At 37.2% G+C, this 13,882-nt stretch overlaps 1 protein-coding gene across 2 annotated transcripts in view; it reads left to right on the plus strand.

Annotated features, from left to right (window-relative positions):
• Positions 1-3,745: 3,745 nt before the first annotated feature.
• The window catches only part of abcb7 (ATP-binding cassette, sub-family B (MDR/TAP), member 7), a 28,726-nt gene continuing 18,589 nt past the window's right edge, over positions 3,746-13,882 (plus strand). Inside the window, exons 1-6 of one of the 2 annotated variants that reach the window (XM_052573707.1) lie at positions 3,746-3,935; positions 5,032-5,097; positions 5,185-5,259; positions 6,974-7,093; positions 9,996-10,128; positions 12,542-12,810. In XM_052573707.1, coding sequence (XP_052429667.1) covers positions 3,786-3,935; positions 5,032-5,097; positions 5,185-5,259; positions 6,974-7,093; positions 9,996-10,128; positions 12,542-12,810 — 813 coding nt within the window. In that variant the 5' untranslated portion in view covers positions 3,746-3,785. The remainder of the gene's footprint in view (positions 3,936-5,031; positions 5,098-5,184; positions 5,260-6,973; positions 7,094-9,995; positions 10,129-12,541; positions 12,811-13,882) is intronic. The other variant, XM_052573708.1, reaches the window with a different exon arrangement.

Below are 13,882 nucleotides of genomic sequence, written 5' to 3' on the forward strand. Positions count from 1 at the left end.
TCTAAAACTATTAAAGAAAAATAATTTTAACTAATAAAGGCCTATATATATATATATATATATATATATATATATATATATATATATATATATATATATATATATATATATATATATATATATATATATATATATATATATAGTTATGCCCAAAAATATGATCAAAGAAGGCTGTGAAAATTAATCTGCATTGTTAACCCTTATGATATTTTATTTAAAAAATTCACAAAAATCTTAACTTTCATTGGATGATAAGAATTTAAACTGGGGGGGAAATATCATTATGAAATAAATGTTTTACTCTAATAAACATTGGCCACAATTAAGGACACCCCTGGAAATTCTTATTGGTAAAAAAATTCACAATTTTGAGTACTCCAGGGTGATTATGAACATGAAATTATCCAGCCATTGCTTCCTGTTTTACAGAAATATAAAGAGGAGGGAAAACAAAGCCCAAATTCCATTAATCATCCATCACAATGAGAAAAACCAAAAAAAAATTATTTCTGATGTGCAGCAAAATATAATTGAGCTTCACAAATTAGTTAAGTGGCTTTACGAATAGAGCTAGAACAGTGAAAATTCCCATTTCCACCATCAGGACAATAATAAAAATTTTCCAATCATTGAATAGCTAAAGACTCTCCAAGGACCACAGCTGGAGAATTGCAGAAGAATAGTTGAGTCTCGGGGTCAGAAAACCTTAAACAAATTGTCAAACAGCACCGACATCAACACATGTTGTTTAGAAAGGTTTCAAGAAAAATTACCCTAGCTCATCCAAAAACAAACTCCAGCATATTCATTTATCAGACACGACTGGAGCTTCAAATGGGACTGGTCAGATGAAACTAAAAATTTGCTTTTTAGCAGCAAACTCTCAAGATGGGTTTGGTGCACACAGGGATAAAAAGTACCCCATGTGTACAAGGAAATATACTGCTGTATTTTTTATGTTGTGGGCCTATATTTCTGCTGGAGGTCCTGGATATCTTGTTTAGATACGTGGCATCATGGATTCTATCAAATACCAACAGATAAAAAATCAGTAAGTGACTGACTCAGTTAGAAATCTTATAATGACTCAGAAATCTTATAATGGACCATGTTTGGATCTTCCAAACGTTCAATAATTCAAACACAAACCTCAAAAACAATACAGAAATGGGTCACTGAGCACAAAACCAAGCTTCTGCTATAGCCATTCCAGTCCTCTGACCTGAACCCTATGGAACATGAGAGGAGTGAACTGAAGAAGCACCAACATTAAGGGTCTGGAGTGATTCTGGATGAAGGAATGGTCTCTGATCTCTTGGCAGGTGTTCTCTAACCTCATCAGACATTATAGGAGAACATTTAGACCTGATAAACTGGAAAATGGAGGTTTCAAAAAGTATTGAATAAAAGGGGGCCATTAATAGTGGCCAATGTGTATTAGAGAAAAACATTTATTTCATAATGATATTTCCCCCCCCCCCCCATTTTCAATTCTTATTATCCAATGAAAGATTAGATTTTTGTGAATTTTTTAAATAAAAGATCAAAAGATTAAAAAAAAAATTAACAATGCAGATTAATCTTCACAGGCTTCTTTGATCATATTTACCAAGGGTGTCCATATTTTTGGGCATGACTGTATATATATCTCATTATGATTTATATCAGTAATTTTGTCAATACCACACTTAACAATTTTGCCACTAATAAAATATAATAAAGTTAGTGTTGGCATTTACCAAAGAGACAAGAGTGTGAGTGAAGGACATACTGAGATGAAATGAGATGTGTGTGGAAAACAGAGGGAATAAAACTTGTAAATTTGCTAATGTTGATTATTTTCAAGTTTAAACCTTCGCAGTGTATAAATATGTACATACACAAATTAGTTCATTCAAACATTGTTCAGTATCTAGTTCCATAGCTATTTCTTTACGTTCACTCGATTTCTCTGTCCAGCGTCTCATGAATTTCTACTTTAGGCCCAACTTTTAAGTGTATTTTTGCTTAACTAATTTTCTGCTTCATTCAAGTTATGTTTTATTTTGTTCAACACGTAGGAATCTAATGTGACGTTTATGTTAATGAAACATCATCTTTAAAGACAAAACTAAAACACTGTATTTAGTGACATAAAATGATGTTAAAAATGATAAAAAATAACAAAACACCTATTGCATATCAGTCTTTTTTTCAGTGGCGTGAATTTTTTGTGTGTGATGTCACTGAGGCGCCATTTTTAAGGTATCGGCTGCATCTGAAAACTGCCAATGACTTTACAGTCAGTGCTTTTCCACGAAGGCATCTCATGTCACTGATTTCGGACAGGCTTCTGAGGCGGAGTAATGGTTTAATGATCTGCTGCAAAATATAGAGAGCTTTGGTGATAACTAAGTGGATATTTCATTACTGCAATCATTTCTCGCTAGAAATGACATAAAAAGTGGAAAATGTTGATCAAAAACATACATTTCCACACAAAATTACCACCGACCGCAAATTTCAAACGTCATCTTAATTTTTTGGTTTAACTGCCACAGAATGGAACGCACAGGATTGTGGGATATCAAAGGCAGCGAAGGATACAGCTTAGCAGACAGGAACTGAAGCTAACATTGAATTCGGACGTGTCTCCGAAGGTTTTGGGATGCAGCCATCGTTGCATGGAGCAGTGAACTGAAAGTGTACAGAGCCGTGCAGTAAAGACCAATTAAATCATCATACTGGAGAAACAGATGCAAACCAACTAGATACGGTACTGAGATAATCTTTTTGTAAGAACAGTAATTTATATAATTTTTCACTGCTGATTAACAATTAACACTGATCCACACTACCTGACACCAAAAGTTGAGTGCTGCTGGCCTTGCTCCCTCCAACTTCATTGGATATACGATTATCCTGCTTACAGTATAAAAACTTATATTATTGACTTATACACTTATATGTTCTGCTTTTGTCTACCATTGATTTGCACACATAATTAGCACAATTATAAGTAATTACACCACGTGAGTCTCTACCATTAAACCTTACCCCATCTGATAACAAGTACTAATAACAGACAATCAAAAACACAATTATGAAAATGGCATTATTCATACTTTATTATTAATGCAACACTGTTAGTTTTAAGTGCATAACAGAAGCATGATGATTCATCAACACATGATTCTTAAGTGGACATAGAGCATGTACTACAAAGAAAGCTCAGTAAATTATTAATAATAATAATAAAATGATTTGATGCTTCTGCCAAACATTTATCATGGCTCTTTCTCCATGGATTCTTAGAAGTATGATCTGGCAAATACTAGATTTAAGACATTTTGACACACTTTCACACTGAATGGTTTCTCTGTGGAAATCTCTACTCAGTCAATCACTGCTATTGTGCCCAAAGGACTCCACAAACTAGTGAGGCCTAATTTTGTGCCTGTCACAGTTGTCTAAAAGTGTTTGTGCAGGCAGATCCAATCTGAGGTGCGTAAGGTTAACATAAGTATTAAAAATGAAGTGAGAATTTTCCTTAAAAGCAGCATTAAGGCAAAAAAAACCTTTATGGCAGGGATTTTACGCCACAGCAGTCAGTCAATATAATAGGTCCTTTCAAATAATCATTTTATGGCGCTTTTCCACTGCATGTGCATAGTGCGGCAAGGTACGGGTCCCTTTTGGATGGTTTTCCACTGGGTACAGTACCACTCTCGTATTTGTATTGGCTAAAGGAGGCGCCTGCGTGGAAGTGACGTCACGTGTGACGTTCGCCAGCCCTTCGGGTCAGCATGGCGCCGCTCTTGGTCTCGCTGAAGTGCGGACTTCACTTTCAAAGGCGTAAATTGTCCCTGTTGCTTCAGCAGAGCAGCGCCGTTCACGCGTGGAGCTGTCACGCGCACCGAGCGGCGAATACACGGAGAGAGCGGAGCACGTGTCCGGTACATTCACCTCTGTCACACACTTCACGAGACAAGGACAGAGAGTCAGACACAACACAAAACACAAGAGTTCAGACAGTCTGTCTGGTGTGTTGTTTGTGTGGTTTTCTGCCATGCTAGCCGTTGTTTACTGAAGTCGGAAGTTGCTATCATGGTTCTGATTAATTTATGAAGTTGTCAATAATCTGCTGCGTAAATGTGACACTCGCTGTTGGTTTTCGCAGGAAACCTCAGTAGTAACTTTTTCTGCTAGCTACTAATTTTACTTTTACTCAAGTAAACACAAAGTGTTACTTGGATGTAAGAATTGAAATACCACATTTTAAATGTTCTGAATTATTAAAGAAAAAAATAATAACAATAAAAAAATACAACAACAAGGCGTAAAAAGTATGACATGATGCCTTGGAGTGTAGTGAAGTCAATTTTTTTTAAAAAACACTGATAAACCACAGATACTTTTTAAATGTTCTTGGGTAAAGTAAAAATACTTCACTACTGTCCGGCTGTGGTTCAAGATTATAATATATGCTGATATATTATGTTAGGGTTACACTCACTGCTAAGATTGGACAACATCTCTGCATATGAAATCAGCTTTACCCGTGGAACCCTTTACTGTTATTACTGTCAGAGCAGAGCTGCAGACATTAAATATGTGATGATCATTATAACATTATATTTAGACCTGCTCCCATCGCCTGAATTGCTGCATTGATTGGGCCATGTAAACCACATCAGCGATTATAACGGGGGTTTTGGTGAAAGTGAAGAACTCAAATCACTCATGCTTGAGAATTAAATAGTGGTAAACTAAATGTACTGTTATGAGGTGAGCAAGGTGGAATAGAGATACACTGTAAAACAAATATTACTGATTCCCATTTAACAGGCTTTTCACTAGTCGTGAAGGTCTGGAACCAAATAAATATCAGATGGAGCCAGCGGAGTCTTTTAGAAGAGGTTTTTATATATGATACAGTCTTGGAAACAGGTTAAAATATTCACGTAACTCTCAAGTAATCCAGTGGAGACTAATATACATTCCACATTATATTAAAATTGTCTAACCTTGTAATTCTTGACTTTCTTTCAGTGGTCAAGTCACAGCCGAGCGTCATCAACATGGTCCAGCAGCACAAAGATCTTACAAACAGTAAAAGTGTGTGGAAAATAAAACTCTTTTCTGATGACATTGATTCATGTTTGAGCACAGTAAGAGAAGTGTTAATGAGTCGATGTGTTTCAGCATTCACAGACTCCAGAGAGACAGTGCTGGCATGGCCACGCAGGCGGAGGACTCAGCGCAGACCCCAAAAATGTGGTAAGGGGTTTCTTTTCTTTTCTTTTTTTTTCATATGTATAAAGCTGAGATTCAGTCCATATCAAGGCATTTTCATTAAAACTCATACTTTGGCTTATTGTGCAATATTAATTTGGTGCTTGTTATTCCAAAATTGTGTATCTTACATTTATATTTATATTTAGTCATTTAGCAGAGGTTTTTATACAAATGAGGACAATGGAAGCAATCAAAACAACAAAAGAGCAATGATTTACAAGTGCTATAACAAGTCTCAGTTAGGTTAACACAGAACACATAGCACAGTTTCTTTTATTATATAATAAATACAACTAAACGGATATAATAGAGCAAGCTAGTGTTAGAGACATGTTTGGTTTTGTTAATTGTATAATAAATAAAAAGAAAACGTATAAAATACAAAAAAGATTAGAAAACAGTCAGTAAAAGTCGAAAAGGGGCAAGAATAGAGTTAGAATAGAGAGTGGTAGAGTTAGAGGGTCAAATAAAGATGGGAGAGAGACGTGTTTTTAGCCCATTCTTGTAGATTGTGAAGGACTCTCAATTTCTGACCCTTGTATGTTTACTGCTGTCACTTGCTGACTACATCTATTATAAATCAACCACAGTTTCCTTCGTCTAACTAGCACTTATCCTGAGATAGTTTCTATCAAACCTGCATCCTCACATGTGGTCTATTATAGAGAGGTGGTTACTCTGGTGTACGCTAGTATTTACCATCTTACGGCTCAGTAGTGTAGGGTGGATAGTGTTATATGCACTAGAGAAATTAAAGATCGTACTATTGATGGTGTTACCTGGAGAGACTTGTGTGCTTTGTGTAAGGGATAAATAATTGCATCATCTGCCCCAACAGCAGTTTTATAAGCTCAGCTGCACACACATCACCTGCTTAATATTGGTTGGTAAGCTCATCATCAGTGGATGGACGGCCAGCCATGAGCTTATGAGGGCTTCGTGGATCTCTGCTGCTCTCTGCTGCAGATATGGTGTCATACAGCACCACATAATAATTTACAACATTAATATTACAGGAAACGCCTGGGATGTTGGGATGTTTGATTTTAAATAACATTTTTGGGTTTAAGAGAATGACAGTTGTGAATGAAAAACTGTGTGTGTTTATCTGTGTATCTACACACACACACACACACACACACACACACACACACACACACATATATATATAAATACATTCACATATACACAGGTGCATCAAAAAAAATTAGAATATCGTAAAAAAAAATCTGTAACTTATTTAAAAAAAATTAATTACAGATTGATCACATATAAAGTAAAATATTTCTAAAGTTTTTTTTTTTTTTTTGGTTTTATTTTGATGATTAGAGCTTACAGCTCATGAAAGTAAAAAATGCAGTATTCTAAGCAGTGATAAAGACTATGTCGACTAGCATTGCAATATAGATGTACTTTATTATAATGAAAATGATAAATCATATATTGCTGTAGTCATGTGTTTATTAGTCATGTTGAATCAATGAAAGCAGTTTAATCTTGTTTATAGAGCGGTGGAACTATGACGTCACTTTGTAGCGAGTTAGCATTTTAGCATTTCTGGCTCCATCGTCCCAGAGTCAATGGGGTTTTTGAATGAGAGTTTGGTTAAATCCCCTAAAATAAGGTCTGTGGTTCACACAAGCTTTTTATTCTGGGAAACCCTTTTAAAAATGCATATTTTTTGTTTGTTTGTCAGCTGAAGGAAGTGAACTCCTCGAAGATTCTGGCGGCCATGTTGTCGTATGTTTGGCCCAAGGACAGACCGGACCTGCGCGCTCGAGTGGCCATCTCCCTGGGTCTCCTCGCTGGAGCCAAGGTGCGTTTCTATCATGCCATCCTGTTTTAATTCAGCTCTAGTTCTGTGACGAGTAACGTTTAGGCTGTTTGTATTCTGATATGTTGTGCTGAGGGGTGTAATGTCACGATGGTCTGCAGGTTTTCTTTGACTTTGTCTTTACAAAAAGTCTTTCAGAACGGCTTGAACCAGCTGATATGAAGTGCTTCCCTTTTTGGATGCAAGATACTGTATATCTCATTCAACAATTACCGATAAGGATGCAAGCATTAGGAAGAATTGCATCAAACAGCACATGCATCTGGCAGGAGGACAAGTGCATAATACAGGTCTATGAGTTCATTTGGAAGTGCGTAATATATGAGGCATGTTTCTGCTCTTTAGGACAACCTGGATCATGCACTTTTCCCACAGGAGTTCATGCTGTCCAGATACTTTCACAACATAAAATAATATTAGTGTAAACAGTTTTGTCCCATACTATACTGTAAAAAACAAAAAACGGTGCACAATGTACTGTAATGTTCTGTATTATTATTATTATTATTATTATTATTATTACTAGTATTTTGAGTGCCCTTGCAGTGTGAGTAAGCTTTATTTCTATAGCACTTTTCACAGACAAAAAAGTCACAAAGTGCTTCACAAAATGAAATTAAAATATACACTTAACAGATATACTCATGCACATACCATACAAATATACACAAATACACAAAAACATACAAAACCATATTGCTAATTAAATTCTTGTCTAAAAAGATGCGTCTTAAGGCATTTTTTAAAATGTCCTAAATATATCAATATACCTCACAAAATCAGTACTTTGATTCTTTGATTATATCACAGAAGTTAAAGCAAAGCTGCATTTATTCATAATACATGCAACTAAAAAACCTGTGTTGACATTTTTTGGTTCAATTTGTACCAAACATTTATTTTTATTAAATATTAATCTGAGTAGAAGCAATGTACTCTAAGGACCTTTTGGATTATTTATTTATTTTTTCCCTTAAGTCCACTTATAATTGAAAAGGCTTTTTTATTTCTTCTTTTTATAATGTAGTAATGTAAGAGCATTCTGCATCCTTTGATTGAGTATTTGAATGAATGAAATGATCTGTTTTGGAGCTGCTTCTCCTTTAAAACATTTCTGTCCCTCTTCTGATTATCTTACATCATTGTGGAGCGACTAATATAACACTAATCAGTTTGCATGCTACAGAATTGCATAAAATACCACAGTTTTTAATGTTTTATCTTTTGAAAACTATGTGCATCCCGATGTTCTGGAGAATGGCTAGTTTTGCTGCTTGTTTTCAGTAAATGCTCTTTTTATGTTTTTCAGTGAGAAGAAAGTGTTGAGTTCTGAAACTCAGTTTGTTTTTGTAGTGTTGTTGAACCCATACATGTCAGAAGATCAAGTGAAATTGGATGCCCCACGTCATGATAACTTTAACAAACCACTCTGTCACACATTAGCTCCAAGTTTTCTTCTTTTCTGTCTGCTCCAATTTACACCCAGAAAATAAAAAGTGTTTTTTTGACACTTTCTTCGTCTCCCATCAGCTTGTGTGATATTCTCAGTGCAAATGACTGGCTGATGACATTTCGCTTATTTACTGATATCCTTGAAATATCAAGGACACATCTTTCTGTGGTGAATTCACTATTTTTTTCTGACTGAAAGAGTGCCAACCCCTGTTTTGGGATTGCACAATTTCTTATATATTTATTTTCCCTCCAGTTCTTTCATATTTATGTATTCACGCAGAAGAGTATTTGATAACCACAAAAACTTCAACATCAGAAACTCTTTTAAATGTGTGTTTGATCTTACTGTGTGTGTGTGTGTCTGTGTGTGTTAAAGTAACCACATACCAAATCTAAGGAGTGTGCCATGTCTGCCTGTGTGTGTACCACGTGTCTGCAGACATAGATAAAGACTGAGGAGGGCTTCATAAACAGATTACTCTCTTATGCATGGAGGGAATCGTCCACTTTTATCGAACTAATAGAGAAAGCTAAACCCGGTTCAGAGCCACCCGCCTCCTGACTCCGTCCTCTTGGAAAAGGGCATTGCTATGGATGCGTGCTGTTTGAAAGAGAAATGATCTCTGAGGTGTTGGCAGCTCATTCTGATCTTCCACAAATGAAGCTTCAGTGCAGTAATTAGTCCTTTACACATCCCTGCTTTGCTTTGCTGTGACATTACTTCTTGTGAAAGCAAGACTGCACTACTTTCTTTTTTCTATGGAAAACACAAAATAATAATTAATGTGAAATGAGTTTTTTTGTACTTACTGCACAGAAGGAGGGACATGAGGTAGAGTAGATGAGAATTCATCCAGACAGATTGTTTTCTAATTGTGTTTTTCTCTGATTTTTAGTATATTTTAACATACTTTTGTACAGTTTAGTTTAATTTGAAAGGGCATGAATGACTATGCATTTATGAGTACCACGCACGATTAGATTGTGCTGGTGGTTTTATTCAGTTAACTCTTTTGTGGAGATTTTTAAGCAAAACACAATCTAACAAACATACAATTTTGCTTTGCTATCTTGCTGGTCTTTTTGAGGTGAAATACGACCAGGACACGTTCTTGAAACTCAAGATTCATCATCGAGGGCTGCAGAAATGTGCCGTTCACCTAAAATGAGTCAGATATGATGAAAGGAGTGAGCAAACGTGGGGCCAGATTCAAGGGAAATGTCGCGCCGCTGTTTATTGGCGCGACCCAGCAGCTGTCCGCGAGCTTTTAATTCTCTTTAATAACCATTTCAGTTCCATTAGAGGATGCATTAAGCGACTCATTTCGAGCCGTGTCTGCTGTTAAAGCCTCTGCCCATCAGTGCACTCAGGAACCAAGAAAAACACTTGGCGTGCTCACATCAACCTCTGCTTCTTTCTGTCCTCCAGATAACCAATGTATTGGTGCCCTTCATGTTTAAATATGCGGTGGACGGCCTGAACCAGATGTCGGGACACATGTTGAACCTGAGCGACGCGCCGAACACGGTGGCCACCATGGCATCAGCTGTTTTGATTGGCTGTGAGTCCTGCCCGCTCCTGTCTTGGCAGGTGTTTGGCTTTGTTTTGGGAAGCGTGCTGCATATTAAGCGCCAACTGACCTTTCCCAAAAAGTTTGTGTCAATATTGCTTTTTCAAGTCGGTGTGATGTGTTTGGTCATGCATGCATCTGCTCTGGGTGCAAACGCAGTTTGTAAGTTTATTTCATTTGCTCATCACTTTGACAGCGTTGACCTCAAACTCCTGACTGAACTATAACACCGTGTCAGCAGCAGAGAGAGAGATTGATCAGTGGTTTCTTAATCATTGCCATCCGTGCACCAAATTAAGAAGCATTATTTTACTCTCCTGAGGTAATAGTGTTAGCACAGTGCTCATCTTATCGTGTTGGTGTTTTGTGACCATTGTTCACTTTTTAATTGTTGTTTTAAAAAATAAATAAATAATTTTATCTTCCATTTTCAGTTAATTTTTAGTTTAATTAATTTTAATCTTTTACTATATGTCTTTATAGCTTTTATTTTTTTATTTTCAGTTTCAATTTTATGTAAACATCCATTTTGCACATGAAACGAGTCATAGCAGTTTGTGCTTGGTTTTTCATCGGGTCCTGTATATAGTTATGGTTTCAGGAAGTTTTCATAATACGTCATTTAATAATACATACCCGATTATTACTGGCACAGAACAGGAATGTGTCAGAAGACCGGAAGGATGTTGTGTTTTGTGTTACAATGGTGTGTGTTTCCACAAACCTGGCCATCATCAGGTGGTTTTCATCCGTGTGTTAGAAGAGAATGGTAGCATCATTTCAACACTCAATGGCCCGAGCATTTACAGTGTCAGACTAAAACATTAAGGCGAGGTATCTGTGAACGGTACAGATGTGATGTGAACATGACTTTCCCTGTCATGGAGTTTGACCAGTACAGACTCATTTATTCATATAATTCATTCTAGTCTTAGTCTGCTTTTGTTGAAGATGGCAGTTTGTGCCACCCAATGGAGCCCAAGTGCATGTTTGAATAAAGATAAATGAAGATAATGACTAGTGGTAACTAAGCACTTAGTGAATTCAGTCTTCCCATAACTGCATATTTTAACGAGAGCCATTAGGTCCTGTGCACACAGACCATTAAATGCTTCTCTGCTGCTGCTGCGTGTGTGATTTGTGTGCGCTGTAAGGCACAGATTATCTGTGTAGAATTTGCTTGATTGATATTGTATTTAAGCCACTTTTCATCCTTGAGGCTGTAAATGTAATGCATTAAGAGCAGTTTTGTTTCCCACTAGCAGATAAAGCCTAAATGGGAAGTTCATGTCAAATTCATTATTGACTTTTGGTATCTCAAGTCTTGCGTCATATTTTAAAAATTAACTATATGGCTATTCATTGTTACTAACAACATAAGTGTGTTAAGTATGACATTGCGCCAAGGTTTTGTGAAGGAACTGCACGGTTTAATGAAAATACAATAATTAAGTCATGGAATAGTAACACATATTTTATTTGTTGACCTGCAGGTCATGTGACCGTTAACCGATGTCCGAGAACTGTGAACATGAACATACTAGCTTAAAAGTGCAGGGATACTTCGTGTGGATATATTAGATGAAAGAGGTTTGGATATGTAACTAAGAAATAATGTGAATTTTAACGTCTTCATTAAAAAGACATCAGTAGCTGATGCAATGCTGAGAACACTTCCTAAAATTGAAATTATTTTCCTAAATCCAGATGAAACTGGAAGACTTTGTGAATGTACACAAGCAGTAGGCTGTTTTCTAAATCAAAGGTGTTTATCAGCCAACGCTGGCAAGCTGTTTCCAACAACTGACAAACTCCTAATGAACTTAGTTTGTTCTCCAGTTCTGGTTTAAGTAACTGTGTAGTTTTGTGCATTTTTTTATGCAATTTTGAAGCCCCCATGATTATTTCAAAACTGATATTTCTTGTATATAGTAGCCTTAACAAAGCTCTTGTGACCTGTTGTAATGTTAATGCTAGTGTTAATGTTGTAAAGCAGCTATACAGTGAGTCAGGTCTACTCGTGGGTCAACAAGAGTTTAAGCTGGCAGATTTAATGAGCTCTAGGTGCTCTTGAGTGAAGACGAAGAAGTCTGTGTACTCTGTTGTCATGCAGTCTAATGTGTTTCCAGCCTCTGACTGTGTCAACGTTCTCTGAAGCTTGTTAACATTCATACAGACGCACAGGCAAATAATGTGCAGTGTTTGGCTCTGCACTTTTGTCATTGCCAGGAGCATGAAAGTGCTGCTGTGACTGTCTCCAATAACTCCTAATTTATTGGAAGTTGTCAACGCCGCATGCAATGACTCCCTTTGTTTCTCCAGCAGCTATGTAAATGAGGTGTAAATGAAGTTTTCTGTGCTTTTAAGGTTGTGTTGTGTTGACGGTGAAGGTGTGTGTTTTCAGACGGTGTTTCCCGCGCCGGAGCCGCTCTCTTCAATGAGCTGAGGAACGCAGTGTTTGGGAAGGTGGCTCAGAGCTCCATCAGGAGGATCGCCAAGAACGTCTTTCTCCATCTTCACACCCTGGACCTGGGCTTCCACCTGAGCAGGCAGACGGGAGCGCTGTCCAAAGCCATCGACCGTGGCACTCGAGGAATCAGCTTCGTGCTCAGCGCTCTGGTCTTTAACCTGGGGCCTACACTCTTTGAAATGATCCTGGTCAGCAGCATTTTAGTAAGTCTGAAGACCTGGCGCACATCAACTTCACTGATCTGAAGTGCAGGAGTGGGCGAGAGGGGGATTATTAATGATGTTTTTCAAAAATGCAATACAACTCATTCATTCGAGTTTCTGTAAAGAACGAACAAGTGAAACTCCCACAGCGAATACAATGGCTTACATTTAATGAAAAGCACTTCTAGATCAGGACAGCATATCTTCTTTAACACTGTTACGTCTGAACACCACTTTTCACTAGCCGGGTTTCCATCCAAAGTTGCTAATTTAACTTACGTGCAAAATTTGATTTGAAAATTGCACAATTGCGAACAAGCAGCGTTGGAATGTTGCACTCCTGTTGCTGTTTGTTATTCTGCACGAAACTTCATGCCAGTAAATAAGAAATATTGCTGACTTGTGCATTTCCAGTGATCTCTTTATGTTCGTCCGTTATTTGACGTTGAAAAGGCAAACGTCTTTTTTTAGACGTGGAAAATCGATTTTACAATCGATTCAATGAACACTTATGTCTTAAAAATCGAAAATGATTTTTTTCACAAAAGTGACAGCCCTACTGGTTAATCAGGATTTACCATCCAATAGCACAAAGTCACATGACTTTTTCAATGCACTTGGAGGAATTTATTCGCAAAATGCATTTCCATCTCCCATTATTCGCATTAACCCTTTTTTGCACAAGTCAAAAACCTCAAGCGAGCGTAAAAACTTTTTTTGTGAAATAAAGCATTTTTATTCGAAATGCATTGTTTCCATCACTCGATTCTGATGCGATACTTTAAAATGCGCATAAAAGCAGGGTGATGGAAACCCAGCTATTGATGTAAAAGCATATCCCGCCGAGTGATTTCCTCTTTGATTCTGCGTCACGATCCGCTCTGAACAGGTGAAAGCTCGAAAGATGTAGCACGCTGATCAGTATGGCGTCAATCAGCCAGGTTTCTGTAAAAAAACAAAACAGCAGAGTTTTTAGAAAAGCTTCTTTGTCTGGGAGAGCAGGAGTTTGTCCGTTTTGATGTGTAGAGAGTGGAGATTTGCCAGATGGATGCCAGGCAGAGCTTCACAGCTT

This window comes from Carassius gibelio, chromosome B14 (assembly GCF_023724105.1).
Source record: "Carassius gibelio isolate Cgi1373 ecotype wild population from Czech Republic chromosome B14, carGib1.2-hapl.c, whole genome shotgun sequence".
Taxonomy (NCBI): Eukaryota; Metazoa; Chordata; class Actinopteri; order Cypriniformes; family Cyprinidae; genus Carassius; species Carassius gibelio.